Source organism: Bombyx mori, chromosome 12 (genome assembly GCF_030269925.1).
Source record: "Bombyx mori chromosome 12, ASM3026992v2".
Lineage (NCBI taxonomy): Eukaryota > Metazoa > Arthropoda > Insecta > Lepidoptera > Bombycidae > Bombyx > Bombyx mori.
Window position 1 is genome coordinate 8,948,070 of NC_085118.1, and position 21,577 is coordinate 8,969,646.

The window sequence follows — 21,577 nt, forward strand, 5'->3', positions numbered from 1 at the left end:
TACGACCAGACTTCGCTTTCAGGAACGGTACAATTACAACCGATAAACTCAGCACATAAGTACATAGGTATAATGGTTATATGCGAGTGAAAATGGACATCAACTCACCATTTATAGGGTGTACTGACGGGTATGTCTATTACCCAGTTTACAGCAGGGCTTGTTAGGCTGTGTTTTATTGAAATGAATGTAAAATATCATGTAATATTACTTTGCTTACATTTAACCGTGCTATTCCAACCACTTGCAGACGTAATTAAAACAAACAATCCAGAGATCAAACTTTTCATAATAAAAATGACAATCAAACAGTTTATAAGTATTGATAATTTTGATCTACTGTTTATAATGTGTATGTTTATTGTATAATTTCAGGGACTCTGAAGTTAAAGTAAGTTGAGTCTACTGGCAGCCCCAATTCAGTTTAAGATCAAGTATTAAAATCACTTATTTTGCTATAATTTCATTAAAATCTGACAAATGTTTTAAATTACTCAAGAAATAAAATACTTTAAAATTCCTGAAATTTCTTAGGCTAATTTCTTTGTATTTACAACAAATAAATGCGCTTTTACTGCCACTAATCGCAAACAAACCTGCAGTTACTATTATTACAACATTTATCATTTTATTCCGATAGGGCTATGTATACAAGTTAACATGATAGTTGTTTTTTTTTTAAATAATTCTTAGTCCTTAGATAAGCATCTGCATTATACTTGTAGCAAATAAGCTACTTCTCAGAACTAAGTCAATATGAAAATGTTAATAGTTCACTGTAATTTGTTATCCAACTGTTGTACAATTTGATTTGATACAACTTTAGTAGCTACAGAGGCATTTGGAATAAGAAATCTATCCATATCTTTAATTAGTAAATTATCACCATCTGGAATACCATACTTAAATGTAATTAATTCTGGATGCCTCTTCTTAGCTGTTATTTTAACTATAGTAGAGAGAGGTCTCCTAGACATAATCTTTGCTAGGCCTCGTTTATTTGGAATGTCACGTAAAACAATTAAGTGTGTTTCTGTTACAACTATATAAGAATCATGCATATATCCATTAAGTAATACTTCCTGGCATTGAAAATTATCAATAGTATTTGGTTCCTTAAGAAACGACTGCACATTAACTATTTCTTCGATAGAATCAGAAAGTGTAAGATCATGACGTAAACTATCAGACCGTGAGTCTTCATCTTCATCATTTATGCTAAATACAGGTGGTACATTTCTATACCTTTGCTCTTTTCTATCATTTGCAGACACATGCCATTCACTATTATTGTATGTGGAATTTGGGTTAACTATGTACTCTATCAATTTCCCTTTGACTTCTTGACTTTTAGCTTTCATGGCAGATGACAATTTGCTAAACAATTGTTTAGTAATCATATTCTCACTAGTTTTGGTTGCACTGGCTACGTTTTTACTCATTCCAACAGAGGTATTATTTGGAACACAAACAAGACATGCTGATGCATTGTGTTCCTCTAGGCAATCTGTCATATGAGGCCCAAAATAATCATGAATTGCCACAAAGCCACCATCAAGCATAGAAACATGTTTAGTATTTCTCTTCAGAAATGATGCAACCACCATATGAGCATAACTATCTTCTTCAGTTCTACCTGATCCGACAAAACATAGATGTTCTCCAGCAGCAAGTGATCCAGCAGCTAAGGCTTGTCTTTGAGCATTTAATAGTCCTTGCACGGCTGTATTAAAAGCTGCAGGTTCTTGCAACATCAAATTACAATCTAGATGAAATGCGGTGGATAAATGACCTGCATTATATTGATCTGTTGGTCGACAATCAACTAAAAAGAATTTCACACTATCTGAATTTGCCAATTCTAATGTTGCACTTTCAATTAATTCATGAACTGCTACAGGCAGACATAAAGCTTGTGAGTACAGTCTTGAATTTATTTCCAATTCACTTTCTGAAAATAAGACCTCTAAGACATCATCTCTGAAAGACTGAGGTGTTTTTAATGAGTAGTAATGAGCCAATGAACAGAAATCCGAAACATCATTTGCTTCCAAATCTGCAGGCATATTGGTAAGAATTTGTATAATGGCTGTTTTATCATCATTTTTCATCTGTAGTAATTGTTCTCTGGCATTAATGATCATAATTAAGCATAGAAAAAATATGAAGAACGGATCTGACCTTTGAAAATACAAATCCCACATGTATAAAGCTACATCCAAACTACATGTACCAGCAAATAATGACTTCAACCATGGTGAACAATACTGTTCTGGAGTGATTCTTTTTGTATCCAAAAATGAACAAAGTTCTGGATCATGGTATTGAAGTATCAACCTTAATATATGGCAAGGTACTCCATTTTTTGAACAGCCCTTTGGTGTATACAATTTTAAAATCCTTTCAAACAAATTATAAGTATCTGACCGTGGTAGCTTCAAACTTAACAAAGGTAATAAAATATCAATCCAACCATTGTTTGAAGTGTAAGTTGTGTTCTTCGATTTGCAATAAAATGTGATTATTGACTCAACATCAGATATAACTGCTAATTTATCATCTTCTTCATTGCCAAGTTTTTCAACAAACTTTTTTACATCATCTCTTAATTCATTCTGATTAGGTAAGTCAAATATCTCATCAAACAAAAGCAATTGGTTTCCAGCATCTTGACAATTCAAACATAACAACCACACATCAGGACGTAAGCTAACAGGTATTTTTTTTCCTTTCGTTAATGCATTAATTTCTTGTGCGGTACATCCATCGAGAAGAGCAGACTCTAGTTCTATCAACCTAAAATAGTTTTTTTAAAATTATTAGTGCCAAGAAGTAAATTTTACATTAAATATAATATTGTAGAAGGAATGGCATTTTTTATGAGAATTTACTACAATTATTTTTCCAAGGGTGACGATAACGTATAATCGCTATTTATATATATAATTGCTAACGATATCTCACACAATTACCTATGCAAGTATACTGCAATGTGCAAACATGGTCATGAAATAATTAACAAAACGACGTCCTTGACAATAGTGAAATACTGATAAATGCTCAAAACTGTACTAGTAGTATCTGAAGTAATCTTAGCCCTCATCTATGAGGACTAAGATCAAACGATACAAGATCAAATAATTCTCATGAGCAAATATCCCGAATTATAAGTAAATTAAAACTAAAATATTTCCTTACCAAGTATCATCGTCGTCTCCTGCCATTTGTTTCGTTTGACACGACAAATTTAAATTAGTTGATAACTACAACACAATGGAGCTCCAAATCGTGCGAAAAATACATCAAAACAATTTCGTAAATATTGAAATTTAGTTTTGCAAATTTTAGTAATTTTAAGTTAGCCTATCAAATATGTTATCTATGCAGTATGTATACAATACATACAAACCTCGAGATAACACAGTACCGTAAAATGGAACGATTAGGGATTGAGAGGCGAATCGGGAAAAAACCGAGAAAATCTTTCGACGCTCATTATTAGTTTTATATTCGTTGCAAAATCTTCCATTTTTTTGTAGTTTAATAGTAGAATGTTGAAAGTTTACAAAACAACTCTGAATATGCATGATAATAGCTGCTAACTTATAAAAAATCGCGTTTCAAATTAACTTCCTGTGGTGGTAATTATTTTAGTGCTAGAAACTTTGCTCTCTTTTATTTATTTGATAATAATAGAAGACGACTGTGATTTATAAACGTTATTTAGTGTTTGAACCATCATGTATATTAAAAATAAGTCTCAGTTGTTATTGGTTTTAATGTATTTGATAAAATAAAAATACATGTAAAAATCTGTTGTTTCTGGGGATATTGGGGACGTTTTAGGTACAAATAACAACGAAAAAGGGATCAATTGGGATGAGAATACGTGAAATGGAAACGACCTAAATATAAATAGGTACAGGTTTCTAGGGTTGTCTATGTAGTTACAACAATATTTTTTAGATTTGTTGGTAAAAATCTTTTTTATTCATGATGTTTTTGTTTAGAACTTTTATTCAAAATTATCAATGTGTTATTTTATTGTTTGGTAAATATTTATATTATCAGTTACGTATTGTTTTCTATTTTTGGATATGCCTCGCGTGTACGTATCAAAGAGTGCAGATATTATCCCTTAATATTAAAAACAGCAATTGGGAAATTGCCAAATTGGGAATAAGTCTTTAGTTGAAATAGCTAAGCAATTTAATATAAGTAAGTCAATTTTGCACAGACATGTAATAAGAACAATGAAATCTCAAGGTGGACAAAAATGTCTAAGTAATACATAATAAAATATTTAATATTTGTTCAGTGTCCGTTTTTCAATGTTTTTTATTGATGATCACTTTGTTGGTGCAACTAAATAAATAAATAAATTAAAACCAAGTAGTGCCCACCCTAGAAAATTTCTCATTTCGTCCCAATTAACCGCAATTTCCGGGTAAATAGGGATTACACATATTTTTGCTTTTTTTGCTTAAACTGGAATGCTAGTTGCATAGTTTTAAATTGGACAACAAAGATGCCCCCAAGACTCAATCATTTTGATCCTGATATAGCATTATATACATCAACAACTACCTTAAAATTGGTCATAAAGTTGGAATTTGTCCCTAATCGCCCCATTTTACCAGTACACACTAGAAGGCAGATTTATATAGAGTCAGTAACTAACGTCAGTGCTGGCGCCCAAAACTAACCCAATCAGTACTTCGTCAGTAGTCGAAGATATTTCATAAGGTGTACATACCTTTGTAAAGTCAGTGCGGAAAAATGAGTTCTCGAAAACAGCAAAAAATCAGAGTTAATAATTTGTTGAGAAAATGTACCTTTGTGATGATGCAAGAACTAACTGGTATGCTAGAAGAAATATCTAAAAAGAAGCGATTTTGGGTAAGAAAATGGATAGATGACAGAGATCAAACTGGAGGCTTAGCTCTGTTGTTAAGAATTGAAGGTCCTGGGGAATACAAACTGCCTTTGAGAATAGCGCAAAAAACTTTGATGATTTGCTTATATTGTTATCAAGTTCTATTCAACATCAAGACACATTTATGAGAGACGCCTTGCTAGCCAATATTCTTTAATGCTGTTGCACGCATTTCTTTATTTCTATAATTTTGTGATTTATTATCCTACAGGCATTCATTATCGTGGTATAGTTGAATAATCTTTAAGTTCTCCGTGATGTTTACTTTTCGTGCCATTTTGTGATGTGGTGCAATGCAGCGTGGTCCCCGTACAATAAAGCGGCAGCGACTGACTTCGGCATTTACACGGTGTCAGTAGCGCTGGCGTGGGTGGTGGGGGGGGCGGACTGACGCCGAAAAATATGAAGCGGAAATATTGAAGACAGTACTGTTATTTCTTCTTCTCCATCGCTGTCTCGTTACTGAGGATCGTGACTCCGTTTCAGCTTGTCGACTACCAGCCTCCATCGGTTCCGGTCAGTTGCCTGGTGTAGTGCAGCGCTAAATGGTCCGCTGGTTTGCTCGGAGATCTGGTCGGACCAACGTTTGGGGCTCCGGCCTCTAGGACGTTTTCCTTCTACTTTTCCAGTGACCATCAAACGTTCCAAGTTATCTACACCTCTGCGGGCAACGTGGCCAAAGTAGTGCATTATGCGTTGCAGACAGGTGGTAGACAGGCGTTGAGCATTCTCCATTTTAAGCTGTTGTAGGACCGAGATGTTCGTGCGGTAGGCTGTCCATAGAATCCTTAATAAGCGGCGCCAACAACACATTTCAAAAGCATCAAGTCTGTTTCGGTCAGCTGCTTTTATTGTCCGTGTTTTCAGACAGTACTGACTTGAAATCAATTTACACGATGGCAGTGCCAGGTCAGCACTGACTCGACAGTGCACTGACGTTAGTTATAAATCTGCCATAATATTTGATAAATAAAAAACAACATCAGACAAATCAAGACTCCGCAGTTCGATTTCCATTACAGCCAACATAGTGTTTTTGATGATCGTAGATATGTAACACTTAATACAGGGTGTCCCAGAACTCACTGGAAACGGGATGACAGAATTTCATGAGAAAAGTCAGAAAAAAATCTATCCCATGCAGTTTGGAAAATTGGGCATTTAAGAAAAAACTAGAAATTTGGTCAAACTGTAACCATTTTTCGGTTATTAAGGTTAATTGAAGTTATACCTCTTTAGGCGCGTTATGAAAAATTGATGAGAGTGAAATTTTACGATGCGCGCGCACCGTGACACAAAATTAACAGAAATGAAGTTGCCCCTAAATCGCTCATTACAATACGACCGACGTAACTTGGCGAGTCTGAACATAGCCGCAGGTGAACTTTCGCGCATGCACACTCGTAAAAAATTCTACCAACAAAACAGAAATGGAATCTCTGTTAGTGGCGCATGTTGGCACGCACGCCGCCTCTGTTCACTGTGTATTTATATTTATAATATTTATCCACATGCTTTGAGTTTCTACATTTAAAACACGTGTTTTCATTTTGTTTTCATTAACAAGTGCGAATTTTATATGTGCGTCTGAATTATAATACTAATTCTATACTAATTCCTCCTCCGTGCGTCGTATTCCTCAGTTCTGAGGGTCGTGACCTTTACTGAGCACTTTTGTTAGGACTATTTCCATTCACTTCTGTCCTCCGCGCGGCGGATAGCGACATTGATGCTGGATTCCAAAGTCGTCTTAATCTGATCGGACCAGCGCATGGGACTACGCCCCCTAGGCCTCTTTCCTCCCACTTTGGCGGTGATGAGAAGTCTTTCGAGATTGTCACCCTTTTTCCTCGCAACGTAACCGAAAAACTCTAAAATCCTACGTAGGCAAATGGTGGAGAGTCTTAAGGAGACGCCTAGTTCTTCCAAGATTGATGCGTTTGTCCGATGCGCCGTCCAGGGAACCCGCAGCAGTTTCCTCCAGCACCACATCTCAAACGCGTCGATCCGACTTCGATCAGCCTTCTTCAGAGTCCATGTCTCCGCCCCATATAAGAAAATAGAAAACACAAAACTTGTTACAAGTTTACGCTTGGTTTTTATGGAGATGTTTCTATCGGACCAGATGCTATCAAGTTGAGACATGGCACTTTTTGCTATTGCTATTTGCTATTTGTGAAAAAACTGTGCTCATCAACCTTCCTAAGTGCTCCCATATAATTGAGGTTAACAATCCGTATGTATTATTTAGTAATTTAAATGACAAAATTATTGGAACGAAGTTCCTTACGGCAGGCTTGGAGGGGATAGGGATTTTGCTGCGCGACCGAACTGAAAAAAAAATGATAGTAAAACCGTAAGAAAAAATCCGTGGAAAAAAGTGCGTGGAAAAAATCCGTGAAAAAAAACCGTTAAATGAGACGTGCACAGGCGCGACAGTCGTATACACAAGCGAGTAGTGTATAATACCTTTCTCTTTCTCCCTCTTTCTTTTCGTTCTCTCATCCCTTCTCTCTCTATTTTGTAATTATTTCTATTTCTATGTAATTTTATGTTGTCAAACAAAAATAAAGAGACATATTTTGTTATTTTAATTGATAATTTGAATTACGATTTTATTTTTATTTTACGTAATTTATTATTTCCTAAAATACTGAATTTCCTAAATATTTTCCTGTACTTAAATAAAAACTAATCAGCAAAATTTAAGAGAAAAATCAAGAAAACCAACATAAAATTGAGCACGATTTTTTTTTTGCAAATCGTGTCGATTCTACATTAGCCGAAGGAACTTCGTTCCTACCTGGTGTCCCACGACACCACATTTTAATTTTATTATTTAATATAATTCATACTAAATATTATTAAATTATTAACGTTAAGTATTTATTATTAACTATTTAAAATTAAAAAAAAATATATATATATATATAAATAAAGTATAACTTCTTACGCGCGTAAGTACACGCACCCTTTTTTTTATTATTTTTGTTATTCTTTTATTATTTTTATAAACATGTCCACTTTCCATTTCTCTCACCATTTTGCCGTAAAATTAAGAACCTATCAAGTTATTTCTAGTTAGGTAGTAGACTCGACTTAAAAACACGATAGCTAGGATAGGCCGAAAGATTGCGAGGTTGAAGTGACAGTGGGCTCATAGTACTATGAATTTAGTTTTTTTTATAGATTCAAATGTGTCATAATGGTAACTTAATGATCGCTAAGTACCTACCTGTGAAGGTACCTCGGACTCTTCCAAAAAGTCCATTATACCCTAATAAATTTCTTTTTTTACTAAAAGCTTTTCGTATTCTGGTATAATTCACTTTTCAATAAACCAACAGTGGCTTAGTTTTTTTATGATTGCTGGTGGCCCGCAGGATTGTGCAGTTACACCAGGACAGGTGGGCGAGCAAGGGCTCAGTCAGGAAGGGCAAGTGTTTGGTCTTTATTCCAGAAGATTTGGGCATTTAGGCTATATTCCTTTTGCTCCTGTCATGGATGATGGCGTGATAACTGACAATTGTTTGTCAGGCAACTGTCAATTTTCTCATCAATAGGTACCATAAATCTATTAGGTAGGTACGGTATGTACCTACTGGTATATACATATACTGGTATGTACCTACATATTAAAGATTATTCCAAATATTAAGTGTAATTATCTATGGAAGGTGGCTGTATGGGCTTAGATCCCTTTGCCTTTCCTAATAAGGAAAAATTGTACAAAAAAAATATCTATGAAATATCTACCCACCCTGTGTAGTAATGTGTATTTTCTATGGTCGGAATTAAACGACTGACCTTATTTATGTTGTACCAAATTTAAATGAAGGATAGAAAGAACTACGAGCAACACTGATTAATACTAATATATATATTTTAGGTAGTACCTACAGAGAAAATGAAACGATGCGAAAATTTATTCCCTAATAAGCAGGGTTTTATCATTTTTGCTCTGTATATAATTTTATTTGTATTTCAAGGTATGTTTAAAAATAACCGAAAAAATCTGTTTAGGCTTAGCTTTGATCGTTCCAAAATACATCAGCATTGAATCCACCTTTAATACTTTAATATTTTTGCTTAACTAGTCAAGGAATCATGTCCAATAAAATTTAATAGTTTCATATAAATCGAGCCTTATCATAACTGTTAAGGCAAATAGAATAAATATATTCACGATTTCTAGAATGAGCTTTTTGGTCATGAAAATAAAATTTTCAGGTGTATTTGTAACTGCATCAAAAACAGAAAATGGAGGCTATGATTATAATACAACCCTAGTTGTATTCTTGTCAGAATTACTAAAACTAATAGTTTCTGCTATCTTATACACTCTAGGGAGGGAGTAAGTAGCTTTTTGATTTTTCTTTGCAATATATCTAATAAAAACTTTAGTACCTGCTTCATAAACATAATGAAAATTTCGAGTGCAATTAACTCTTATTCACAGGTATTCAGAGGTATTATTGTTATTAAAACTAAATCCTATTTAAAGGCTTAATTGATAATATTATTTTGGTCTTTTACATTCTGTTTTAATTACATAATCTTTCAATCATGAAGACTTCAATAATAATAATTATTATTTTTCAGAAACAAACCACACATTTTCAAAGCAATCGCAATAAATTATAATTTGTTGTTGTTATATTTCATTCCTTCTTTGTTATATTGCTTTTATAACAATTTGGCATTTATCAACTTATCACATTATGATCCTACTTCGTATTATATTCTACTTCAGTTCAGGGTTGTTCTGACAGCATTACTTTTTCAGGTAATTGGTTATATTGTAGCTGTTTAATTCTTAATTTGTCTGTTAAAATAATGAAAACATAAACTTCATAAATTTTTTTTAGTTTTTATTTAAGAAAGATTTGACATTCATACAATGGATATCCTTGGGAATTTTAACAATAGGATGCATGATCAAGAACTTTGATGCATCAACGGTGAACTCCAAAGAAGATGGCAACGCTTGGTCACAAGTACTAAATATTTATTTCTTATCAATAAATTTTCAGAACTTTTGTTCTTGTTTAGCTGGTACATTTAATGAGTACTTATTGAAGAAACAAGGATCACACGTCAACATATTTTTACAGAATGTTTTTATGTATTTAGACTCAGTTCTGTGTAATTTTATTGTATTATTATTGAAAGGTGAATTAGGGGCAATATTTGAAGATTTCAATTCTTTATATGACATCTTTGTGATCCTTATAATTGTGAATAGTGCTATAGTAGGGATAGTAACGAGTTTCTTCTTAAAAAAATTAAACTCTATTTTAAAAACATATGCAAGCGCATTAGAACTAATAATAACAGCTGTTGTGTGTTACATACTTTTTAATATACCAATTACATGGTTTACCATTGTTTCAATTTGTTTAGTGAGTGTGGCTGTAGTTATGTATTTTAAAAATCCAGTTAATAATGTAGTTTCTAAGTCGTTAGACGCAAAAGATTCAACACTTTTAGAAGTCACCAGTGATTAGTTCTTTCGAAGAACTATTGAATATAAGAAAATAATCTCAAAAGATATGTACTGATTATATTTAATTTGTTATGTTTTTAAAAAGGATAATTATGTGAAGGATGTAATGATCATAAACTTTTTATTGTCAAGTTAAAAGATCTCAACAATACAAAAGCATAAATTTAAAATAATCAACAATGTTGACTTGACTATGATTATAACTTGATATTAAAGTTTTTAAGAAATTTGGCCAAAGATGTATGTTAAGTCCCTTCATGATATAACATATAATTATTAAAACAAGTATTTAAACACAAAGGATAATGTAAAAGTTAGGATATGACTTTTATTTATTTGTAATTTATAAGTTTTTGATGATATGAAAATCCAGGTTCACTCTTAGTTTAAAAGGAAGCAGTGTTTTCAATAAAATTTACATAGATGATACTGAAATCTCAGCAATATCTATGTGGTGCATTGTTATTACACTGGTAGACAGCATTTTTGCGCGTGGGCTGTGTATAGCCTCATTTTATTGCTTCTATAGCTAGGAATAAAACTAAGAAGTAGTTTTAAATTTCATTGTGTGAAAATAATGCAAAAAAACAACTACATAAAAATACAACAAATTTGGTTCTAAGAGATGGTTTATGAAAATAACGAACGACAATTTTTTTTTTTAACTTAAGTAGAATTCAAGTGTATAAAAATCAACGGTTTTGCTTTTTACACGCTTTTTATTAGCTTCACTTGTATGTATGTTTGTAACTGACTCCTTAAAGACGCGATTATGACCCACTTTAAACGGCCAGATTTCATTCAAACTTGTAGATTTTGACAATACACTAATTTGATAAGATTATTCCATTATTCAATTTGCAAAATAAGATTTTTGCCAATTTACATAATTTTTATTTATACTCGATAAGGCAGGAATTGATGTTAAAGTACTTAATAGTTTTAAAAATACACTTATATAGAAAAATTAACTAAAAAATTAAAAATAAATAATAGTTTAAAAAAAATAAAAAACACGCTTTATATAAAATTCAACTAAAATAGAAAATAAATTCAAATTGATAATAGTGTAAAAAAAATATATTTTATTTTAAAAAAAAGCATGGGGTCATGTCTATGGGTTGCTTTTTAAGATATTATTGAAATAATAATTATTCTACTTAAATCTGTCGGAAAAACACAACTAATAACAACGCTTTTTTTACAATAAAATGTATATTTTTTACACTATTTTCAATTTAAATTTATTTTCTATTTTTTAGTTGAATTTTACATAAAGCGTGTTTTTTAGTTTTTTTAAACTATTATTTATTCTGTCATATTTCAACAGAAATTTCTTTCATTAACCCCCAAAATAGTTCCCATCATGTTTTTAGTATTTGACCTTCGAAAAGACTCGTATTCTATTATGTCTAGATGGAAGCGTTTAAACAAAAGTCCGCAGTCTAATAGCCATAGAGTGTAAGAGAGTGCTTCTTTATCGCGACCCACCGAGAAGATCAAGGGGAAAACTCAGTGGGTTGTGGCTAGGTTGCACGGTTCTTCCGGATAAGCTACCATATTATCTTTAAATTTATCTAAATTAGAATGTAACATGCGCATCTTTAGAGACATTCTACATCTTGTGCAAAAATTCTAAATCAAATCATTTCGTCAAATTTTCAGCTCATGATTTTCAAAGGAACTAAGTACGCCGTAGGCCCTTTTTTCCTCTCTGCTAAGAAACCGCCGGGAAAATATCACAATCCTTTTTTATTTATTTGAGGGCTTATAAAGATTCCGGCTTTAATTTTCGCCTCTGAAAATTAAAGACCCAAATTAATATATTTTTATAACGACAATGGCGTCCCATTTAATGTTACATTTTTCTACTTAGTGTTTAGTACGTCCATGCCAATGTTTTTGGCAGTATAAGCTGCATCATCTCACCGGCAACCACCTTGCATGCCAGTTAAAACACCATCTTGAAGTCTACATAATTTCGCATAGGTACTCCGATAATCAATATTGTTATATATATAATTGCAGCTAGTAGCATTTTAATTTTGTAATTTTCTTTAATAGACAGAATAGATGGGTTATTCGCATTGTCTAGAACAGCTTTTAAACTTTTTGTTAAGATGTCTTCCTATTAACCCCCGCCTTTTTATTCCCGATGTTAATAGAATACGAAAATAGAAAATGATCCAATCGCACTTTTTATAATTAATTTTGCTTACAGGCGCTTATAAAATCACAATATTTTTTCAATTTCAATCAAATTTATCTGAGTGCTATGAAAGTGATCGTACCTACTCAAAATTATTGCGTAAAGGGTTTGAAAGATACATAGTTTTTTTTTGTAATTTCCTTAAACTATAGCGTCATGTAGCAATTTATAGATTACGCCTTCCAAATTTCATTGATAGATCTGTTCTTCGAGTAAAATGGTCGAAACATATTAAGTCGTGGTAAAAACATTATGCGGAATACCTAACTAATTAACCGATGAATTAATTATAAGTGACCTGGCTTTGAAATTAATATACCCAAAAAATGATATTTTAAATAAAATAACTTATTTTATTTCGTTTTTTTTATTTGTGTATCACAGAGCACTGAACCTCATTAAACTATAGTAACTGTAACAAATACAGCAAACGCAGTAGCAGCTACCCAACATACTAAGATTGTCGGCTATAAAAAAGTACTTTACGGTTTCGAAAAAAAATTCAAATTCAAACCGTGACAAGAATTCTTCGTGCCCTTCATACAATTAACTACAGTAGAATTATTTTGTCCGTGCAGTTTGGGTCATAAAATATAGCCCGGCTAGGGCGGTGAGCATGTTGCTCGGGCGCAACGCCATTATCGATAAAAATAAATGAGTCATCGAAGGCAGGTACACGGCGGCGGGGTGGTATACGAAGGGTGGTGAGACATTGTTATGTTAAGAGTCATTTGTACTTACCTGCAAATTATAGTACATTATGTCGAAGAGAAATGTGTTTTTATGCATTCGTTCTCTGAATTTCTTTAGTGAAACAATGGCAACTCCTTTGTTTTATATCAAAACGGCAGATTTATTCAAAATAATATTTGCACGTGTTGTTATCAACAATGTGTTAAAATTTTTCACTGAAATAAGAATAGATCCCGAAAAGCTAGAAAGTGTTAATTTCTGCCATTCTCGTTAACTACCTGCGGCGATATGTGGTGTAAGTGTTCGATTAGTGATTTTTTCTTTCATTTTTATCACAAACCCACAAAATGACAAAACTAAATACACTATCGATAACGCTTATCGAAAACAAGAATGCGCATCACTATGCCCGTCCATAAGGCTCGTAAGTGGAAGAGAGAGCGAAATACTCGCTTCACCGCTCCGATTTTTTTATTACCCAAACTGCACGGACAAAATAATTCTATTATAGCAACATTCTCAATCACAATACAGAGGGAAAACAATACACCCATGTCGAAATTTCGTTGAATGAACGTACCTATATCTTAGAAATAAATTAATTGTGATTCTTCTTTTCAGCTCTCCTGATTTCACCTCATTTTCTTGTTTTCTTATTTTTAGATTTGAATGTAAAAATAAAAAGCCGACGCTTAAGTTGAAAGGGGCGATTTTTTGTGGTATTGATCACTTGATTTGACGTCAATCTCTCTCGCAGATTGATTTCCTACGAGTCGTGGCTCGTAAATAAGCAATTTTTTTTTAATTGATCTTATGCCTTATATAAAATCATTTAATGTGATTTATCTTTAATACGAGAATATCAGCGAATTTCATTAACTTTATAATACAGCAGCAAATTACTCGGCATACTGACATATTGTGCAAAAAACAAAAACCTTCGGACATGAAACTGCCACGTGTTGTTCTATAAAAAGATAGAAGTTATAAAAAAAATGACGTGGGTACACGAGTCTATTTAAAAGAGATACCGGAGCCATTGAAGATACCAGTAAAAGGTGACTCAAATTTGTAAGGAGTTTGAAAAGCTTCTCTTCGTTTACCGCTAGGGGCGCTGTTCCAACTTCATACAAATTTCGAGTTAACCGAAATCGGGAAGTTAAAAAACTCGTAGGTACTAACCACACAGAACGTGAATGCGCCTTGAGACAAAATTAAAATCTGAGTTTCATAAATACGATAGTTGTCCTGTACTTTAAACGGGCACATGTGGTTGCTTGGCAGAAATAGGATGGTAGTATCCAACCGCGGGGGTTTCTCACATACCACATGCCCATCCGCTGTTTATTAAGACAAATACGCTCAAAATAGCGCAATACCGTCCCCAATAGGCATGAAAAATGAGGAAGTTTTATTTTATTACCACATTTTATTGCCTTCTCCAGACTTTTACGAAATTAATAACTAATAAACCACCGACATTAGACTTAGATGACGTAGTAATTAATTTTTTACTCTATTTGGGTATGCGAATTGAAATATTTTAGATGCCGGCTGCTCGTTAATCACAGTGACGTCGTGATTCGTTATATGAATTCTTTTGTTGTTTGATAATTACTCCTACCACTTAGTTTAAAAGGTTTTTTTCAACTTAGTTGTTCCTAAGCAGATTTATAAAATTCTTTCTTAATTGATATTTTCAATATTTTTTATTGAAAACAGCATCCCTATATTCCGGATATTACTAATACTAAGAGGTACATACATAATTATTAATACTTGACTGCATTTATCACTTTGCTCGGAACTAAGTTTTTTTTGATATTTTTTTTAAGACACTAATACCACATCATTTATCGCTTTGTCGTAAAATATGTAATACATATTAGGCAATCCATTTAACAAGAGTAGTTTAAATAATGAATATTTGTTTCAAGGATTTACACAAACAATCACTATTAAAAATGTCTGCAGTTAAAAAGCCATACACTAACAAGCTTCAAACCAATTTAAAATACCATCTTTGTTGCATAACTTTCAACAAGTTTCCTTAAGTCACAATTTTTTTTTTTTACCTAAACTACACAAATACTGACTATCTTTATATTAAATAGCATTTTTATAATTATAATAATATATTAATTGCATGTTTGCATTTCATGAAAACAAAACGATAACAACATAATTTTACAACAGGAAAGCATTAGTCCTACTTGATAAAAAACAACAAATTTGCCACTACAAAAGTATTAAATTGGCTTGTATAGAAGAGTGGTAACATATTTCTTGCGATAGCGATGTGTTGCAGACAGTACCATAACTCCATCTTTTATTGACAAAGCATACAAGTGATTTAACATCACATGATTAGGCTCCGGAAGTAGAGTCGGCTCACACTGAAAAACACAGAAAGACACTGCGTCTGAATAGGTCGATTGAATGACTCTTGACTGAACAAACTATTATTAAAAACTACTATAATTGTCAGGCACCACATCATGAATATCTTCAGAAAATCAATTATGTAGTCCATTTCTTTAAATTCACTCCATATTTTAATGAAAATTAAAAATAAAGATATTTAAAAGTGCACACTTCAACCTTTAATGTCATGTTTATAATTGAAAAATTGACTTACAGAAAGTGGAGTATCCTTGTTAAGTATAACCTGTAAGAGGTGTGGTGGCAATATTGGTGGACCAGACACTTTCTCCCATGGTTTGGACTGTGGGATTTCCTGTGAATCAGAAACAAACATAATTCCTGACATGTTAAATAACAATTATAATTTATTATAGCAATTTTATTATAAAAATTATAAAAAACCATTTTTATTATTATATAATTTTTATTATTTAACAATTTTAAAAAACAAATTTATTATAACAATTATAATTTAACAAAATAAAATTATCAGAATAAGATTAAATACATGTTTCGAGGTCTATCATTCAATTGAAAAAATTGATTAAACAGGAAAATTAAAATAGATATTATTATACAATAAGTTTTCAACAAGTAACTAACAATAAAGAGCACACTTAATCTGCATGAAAGGAAACATGAGTCATTCATTGAGGTTGTTTGCTTATTAGACACTTTAATGTTAAGGTTTATACTTTTTATATTTATGAGAATAAAAAACCTATTACCTGTGAATATTCAGTCTGAGCACTGCTGTGGATACCCTCACTGTCTTTGGCTAATGCTTGAAATACCTCAAAATCTGACATTTTTACTGTTACTAAATTATTCTTGGACCCCATTCCATTGTCAATTACTTTCTGAAATCCATGAATATCTAATAAAAATTTCAGTTATCTGATGTTTGGCCTAGAATAGCATCAACCAAGCCAAGTTGGATTAAGGGAATCACCAGAAAATGGTTATCAGTGTTATCTGATTAATATTCCAGCATACTGTGATGACTAACTGGTATTTAATTATTTGACTTACTGAATTCTGCACCTGGTCCCCATTATCGACCTTTTGAAAAATTTCTATGATTTAAAATTTTATCAATTAAATATTCGAGAAACTTTTGGTCCCTCAGATTAGAAAAATCATATTTTTTCAAGGAATACAATATAATGTATCCTTGATCATATGCTTTTTAGGGTTTTTCCTCTGCAGGTGAGTAGCATACTATTTATGTCTACATTCATGTATAAATAATTAAATAAATAAACCTTTTGATATAAATTGGGAAAGCAGAGGCTACTGCTTGCACAATTCATAGAACACAAAGTACTTAGTATAAGAATTAGTAAACTAATATCGCTGTGTTAAATATTATTGATATTACCACTGTAGGATCATGCCTCCATTCTCCATCAACAAAATATTTGTACTGATGTTCACCTTCTGGTAAATCTATTATTGTAACAAAATCACCATGTGATTTTACCATGGGAATAGTTTTCCAATCTGTAAATGTTCCAGAAATAAATACCTGCAACATAAAAACACTATACAATCATAGTAGTGAAGTATAAACCCTTCATAAAACCCAATGGTGGCCCAAGGGCCCATCACATCAAGTCTTTCGATAAACTTACATAAAGTAACACTCATAAACTACTACTTGCTCAGTTGAGGACTCTACAACTATTTCAAAATCAACTTAGCTTTACGTTTCTACTTACTTGAAAACCAAAATATTCAAAAAGTTATCTCAAAGTTTATAGAGACACTTCTTGGAATATTAGCAACATGACACTTAGCTATTCTTTGCAGTGAGCATGCAAAACTGTTTATGGAGTTGATCTGAATTAAATTTCATTCCCTCTATTCAGAAATATAATTCGGGAAGTTTTCCATTAAAGGAAAACATATCTCTCCCTGGTGATTTAGTTCACCAAGATGAAAACATGGGGAAAACATAGATCTTTGTAAAATGCCAGTGTCAACAGTCATCATGTCAGAGTAGCAATTGGCAATATTGACTTTGATGCATCTCCTACACTATACTTTTTTAAGTGTTGTCCTTTGTTTCAGCTCCAAAATATTCAAGTAACCTATTCTCTCATTTTACAAATTTCAGTATTAGATCTGCTAAAATTATAATATGCATAATTACTGGTAGTTAAACATATTGTAAGCCAAGACAGTAGTAATGTCATCCTCCCAATTCTACAAAGCATTCATTCATTCCAGTTGGAAGAGTGGGAGCTTTACAGTACAATTGAGACTTCAACTTCACCAGAAACATTAGCCGAGCCATGAGCTTGTGTACCTATCTATTAAACAAAAACAGCTATTGTGACCTTGTTCATGAGAGGATAGATGATCAAATAAAGCTTTCTTATAATGATACAACGAAGAAGCTGCGCTTTACAGGTTATTAGTCATTAACCTTATACATACATACATATTGTTTACTTTCTTTAATTAATTGTCACCACACCAGTACATATATTTTACTTACTTGTTTTCCACCTCCTTCCCATTTGAAAACTGTTGGTAATACTTTAATATCGTCGACTATTTTACTACCATCGGTGAGAGTATTTGATCTCTCACGTTGTTCAGTGTATTCAATATCACTTTCAGGTACTGCTTTAGTATAATAAGGAGCGCCATCTTCTATATTATTGTCATCATCTCGACTACTTCGATCATCGTCTAGCTTTTTATCAAACGTGAAGGCTTCCCCTTCTTTGGCTGGAGATGAAGGTCCTTGATCATGATCAGGCGATTTGTTAGCATCTTTATGCCATTCTTTGGGTTGGTTACTTCCGGCATTCCCCATTTAATTTTCAACTAAGAAAATTTTAAAAAATTGTATTTGTAATTTAATACCTAACATTCTTTAAAAAAATTACTTACATGGTTATATGTATGTAGGTTTGTTTAATTAATTATTATGTTAAACTTTGTTCAACAAATGAACAAAGCTAACAGAAGTGTGTCAAGTGTCAACACTGTCAGTATAGTTGAGTATAGTTAGTACTTTTTTTTTTCCAACTGGAAAGGTAAAAGTGTCATACCATACAGTGTAATGTTTTATTTAATTTTATTTTACTTTATTTATATATAAATAAAGTAAAATAAAAGTTTCTATGCATTTTTAAGAAAATTCACAACATTTTTTAATATAGTTTATTTACATTTAACTAAAGTATGTAGATATCATTTTGTTCGATAACTTTTTGCCATATTATAGGTAGGGACATGATCCCATTGCTATAGAAATTTTGGGGCTTCTGATCAAAATACCGCGACAATTGGTTTTGGTAATCCTCTCGTGATGCTAACCTGACACTGCTTAAGAATTCTGAAGAGACCGAAACAGGTGAAAATCTGAAGGTGCAAGCTCAGGACTATACGGCAGATGCCCAGCCAAGCTCTCTTAATTTTTGCTGAGTGGCTAAAATTGTGCGAGGTCTAGCGTTATCATGATAAAAAACCACACCCCTTCTGTTGATTAATTCCGGCCGCTTTCTCTCAACTTCTTGCTTTAATCTCATCAGTTGTTCGCAGTTGAGTTCAGAATCGATGGTCCTGCCTGGTGGTAACAGCTCATAATGTATAATGCCCTTCCAATCCCACCACACACACAGCATCACCTTGTTGCGAGTTAACCCGGGTTTCGCCAGAGTCTGTGAAGCCTGACCGGCCTTTGACCACGACCTTTTTCCCACGTTCTTGTCGTACGTGATCCACTTTTCATCACCAGTTATCAGCTTCTTCATAAATGGTTCGGTTTCATGACGTCGTAATAAAGAATCACAAATGAGTGCATTGTTCATTAGGTTTCTTTCAATGAACTCGTGAGGTACCCAAATATCGAGCTTTTTTGTGTACCCAGTTTTTTCAAATGCGCCAAAACTGTTTTGTGGTCAATTCCCAGTTCTTCAGCTACGTCATAACTACTGATATCTAACCGATCTTGCTCCACTTTTTCAAAAATGGCATCCATTTTATCCGTAATAGGGCGGCCATAGCAACGTGCATCTTTGACATCACCGGATTGAAACCGCTTAAACCAAATTTGTGCTACTCTCAAGACATTGTACTAGGTCCATAAACATCGCAAATTTTTTTCGCGGCTTGCGTTGCATTTTTACCTTTTTTGTAGGAAAATTTTCAAACGTATCGAATTTCTTCATTAGGTTCACTCACCTTGACAGTACGAAAAATAAATAAAAATCACACATTTTCCTAATTTGAATTAGAAATATCTTCTTTAAAATTTAAACTTTTAATGATACCACAACCAGCCAGATACAAATAGTATAGCCAAAGAGATTTTATTACAACTTCATACACATAATGCGAAAAGACTTTTTTCCCCAACTTATATCTTTTATATATGAAAAATGGTAATATGAAGTGAAATGAAGTTGATTAATATGAAACATGGCATGAAATGAAATGAAATGAGACGATATGGGATGAAATATAATCTCAGTATAATGATGGTCATTGACTGAGACCAAAAGATTAATCCTTGACACATTTAACTTGCTCTCAGTCGATATGCTTTTGCTACGGATCGAAAGGTATCTCATATTGTAAAATCTATCATCAGAGAGAAGAAATGTGATTTTAGGTACCCATTTAATTACCTACCTACCTTCACCTACTTACTACCTACCTTACCTACTTTGCTATCGTAACTCTATTAGAACACACGAGATCACCTGGCTGATGAAACTGGCAAAGCCTCCGGATCACCAGTAGTTTAATAGTACTTTTTTCCCTACCTATTGACTGGTAGCCTTGGCAGAAATTAACAGAATGGTGATATTTACTTGTACTTTCATAGCATGCTCTTCTACAAATATTTACTCATTAAGTTTTCTTTACTTTGAACGACTTTTATTTCAGAAGAAGAGCGAAAAAAGCGTATTATAAAAAAAATGCTCGTGGCAAGAAAATAAATGGCGAGACGGATATTTGAAAGTCCGAAGAAAGACTAAACAAGTTATTAGAATAGCCAAGCGAGAGCATATGAGTGACATCATCAAGTGTAAGAAAAGCCTAATAAGAACGAATGAGGCTCGAAAATTCTACCAAGAGGTCAGATCGGTAAAGAAAGCATACCAACCAACCATTCAATTTCTTGATGACGAAGGCGAAAATCTTGAGACTGAGAAACTCACTGAGAAAAGATTTTAATACGCATAAAGCGTACATTCGGTTTTTGTAGATTTTGCTACGGTCTATTACAGTATTGATAGACCGACTCTATATTGTGTAATCCTCACCAGCTTTGAAACCTCACGGAAGCTTGTGAGAATGTTAGAGGTTGCTACTAGAGAGAGCTCAGAAATATGACGGTGTTTGGCACGTTCGGAAAAACAAAGATGTGTAGGAACTTTTTGGTGAGTAAATTAATCTAGGGAAGATAAGGATGCAAAGGCTCAGGTGGCTCAAACATGTAGTGTGGATTGGTCCATGAAGCGGGTGTACGCGGATGTACCGGAGAGGCGCCTTCCCGTGGGGTGGCCCAAGTACCGCTGGTCTGATGCTGCGATCTTCAAGTGTCAGTCCGAGTGACGGTGCTAATTTTCGGACGCCAAGACCCACTTTGAAGGTCATAGCGCCAACGCACTAGTAGTAGTACATCTGCCAACCGTCCTGCGATGGCTCACAAGTTTTTTATATTACAAAATGGCAATGGGCTCTTGCTGTGCAGTTTATTTGCAGTTTTAAAGGGCTAAGTGTACCATTTGTGTATTGTCTACGTCACAGTTAATTTCTCACATAAATGCTTTCAATGATAAAA

At 33.2% G+C, this 21,577-nt stretch overlaps 3 protein-coding genes across 4 annotated transcripts; 1 reads left to right on the forward strand and 2 right to left on the reverse strand.

Moving 5' to 3' along the window:
- Positions 1-269: 269 nt before the first annotated feature.
- On the reverse strand, positions 270-3,412 carry LOC101735701 (TBC1 domain family member 23). Its single transcript, XM_038014578.2, has 2 exons — positions 3,199-3,412; positions 270-2,796 (listed from the first exon to the last, which is right to left on the reverse strand). The coding sequence occupies exons 1-2, from the start codon at positions 3,222-3,224 to the stop codon at positions 774-776; spliced, it is 2,049 nt and encodes a 682-aa protein (XP_037870506.1). The 5' UTR covers positions 3,225-3,412; the 3' UTR covers positions 270-773.
- A 5,267-nt stretch (positions 3,413-8,679) lies between these two features.
- Positions 8,680-13,007, forward strand: LOC101746996 (UDP-galactose transporter senju). The gene is made up of 4 exons (XM_021350051.3): positions 8,680-8,925; positions 9,167-9,290; positions 9,539-9,722; positions 9,805-13,007. Exons 1-4 carry the CDS (start codon positions 8,844-8,846, stop codon positions 10,441-10,443), a joined length of 1,029 nt encoding a protein of 342 aa, XP_021205726.2. The 5' UTR covers positions 8,680-8,843; the 3' UTR covers positions 10,444-13,007.
- Positions 13,003-18,785, reverse strand: LOC100126177 (AMP-activated protein kinase beta subunit). 2 transcript variants are annotated; one of them, XM_012693067.4, is made up of 6 exons: positions 18,673-18,785; positions 18,272-18,606; positions 17,150-17,296; positions 16,497-16,628; positions 15,983-16,081; positions 13,003-15,740 (listed from the first exon to the last, which is right to left on the reverse strand). In XM_012693067.4, the coding sequence occupies exons 2-6, from the start codon at positions 18,593-18,595 to the stop codon at positions 15,594-15,596; spliced, it is 849 nt and encodes a 282-aa protein (XP_012548521.1). In that variant the 5' UTR covers positions 18,596-18,606; positions 18,673-18,785; the 3' UTR covers positions 13,003-15,593. The 2 variants fall into 2 exon arrangements, with proteins under 2 accessions (XP_012548521.1, NP_001103403.1); NM_001109933.1 differs by lacking the exon at positions 18,673-18,785 and having other exon boundaries at positions 15,594-15,740; positions 18,272-18,595.
- Positions 18,786-21,577: the final 2,792 nt, after the last annotated feature.

Excerpts from the sequence above, each read along its gene's own strand:
- LOC100126177 (XM_012693067.4), bottom strand. The coding sequence starts at position 18,595 with ATGGGGAATGCCGGAAGTAACCAACCCAAAGAATGGCATAAAGATGCT. Across the intron at positions 16,082-16,496 it reads CTCAGACTGAATATTCACAG|GAAATCCCACAGTCCAAACC; the intron begins GTAATAGGTTTT and ends TCTGATTCACAG. Across the intron at positions 15,741-15,982 it reads ACAAGGATACTCCACTTTCT|TGTGAGCCGACTCTACTTCC; the intron begins GTAAGTCAATTT and ends TGTGTTTTTCAG.
- LOC101746996 (XM_021350051.3), top strand. The coding sequence starts at position 8,844 with ATGAAACGATGCGAAAATTTATTCCCTAATAAGCAGGGTTTTATCATT. Across the intron at positions 8,926-9,166 it reads AATTTTATTTGTATTTCAAG|GTGTATTTGTAACTGCATCA; the intron begins GTATGTTTAAAA and ends TAAAATTTTCAG. Across the intron at positions 9,291-9,538 it reads TTATACACTCTAGGGAGGGA|AAACAAACCACACATTTTCA; the intron begins GTAAGTAGCTTT and ends ATTATTTTTCAG.
- LOC101735701 (XM_038014578.2), bottom strand. The coding sequence starts at position 3,224 with ATGGCAGGAGACGACGATGATACTTG. Across the intron at positions 2,797-3,198 it reads GGAGACGACGATGATACTTG|GTTGATAGAACTAGAGTCTG; the intron begins GTAAGGAAATAT and ends AAACTATTTTAG.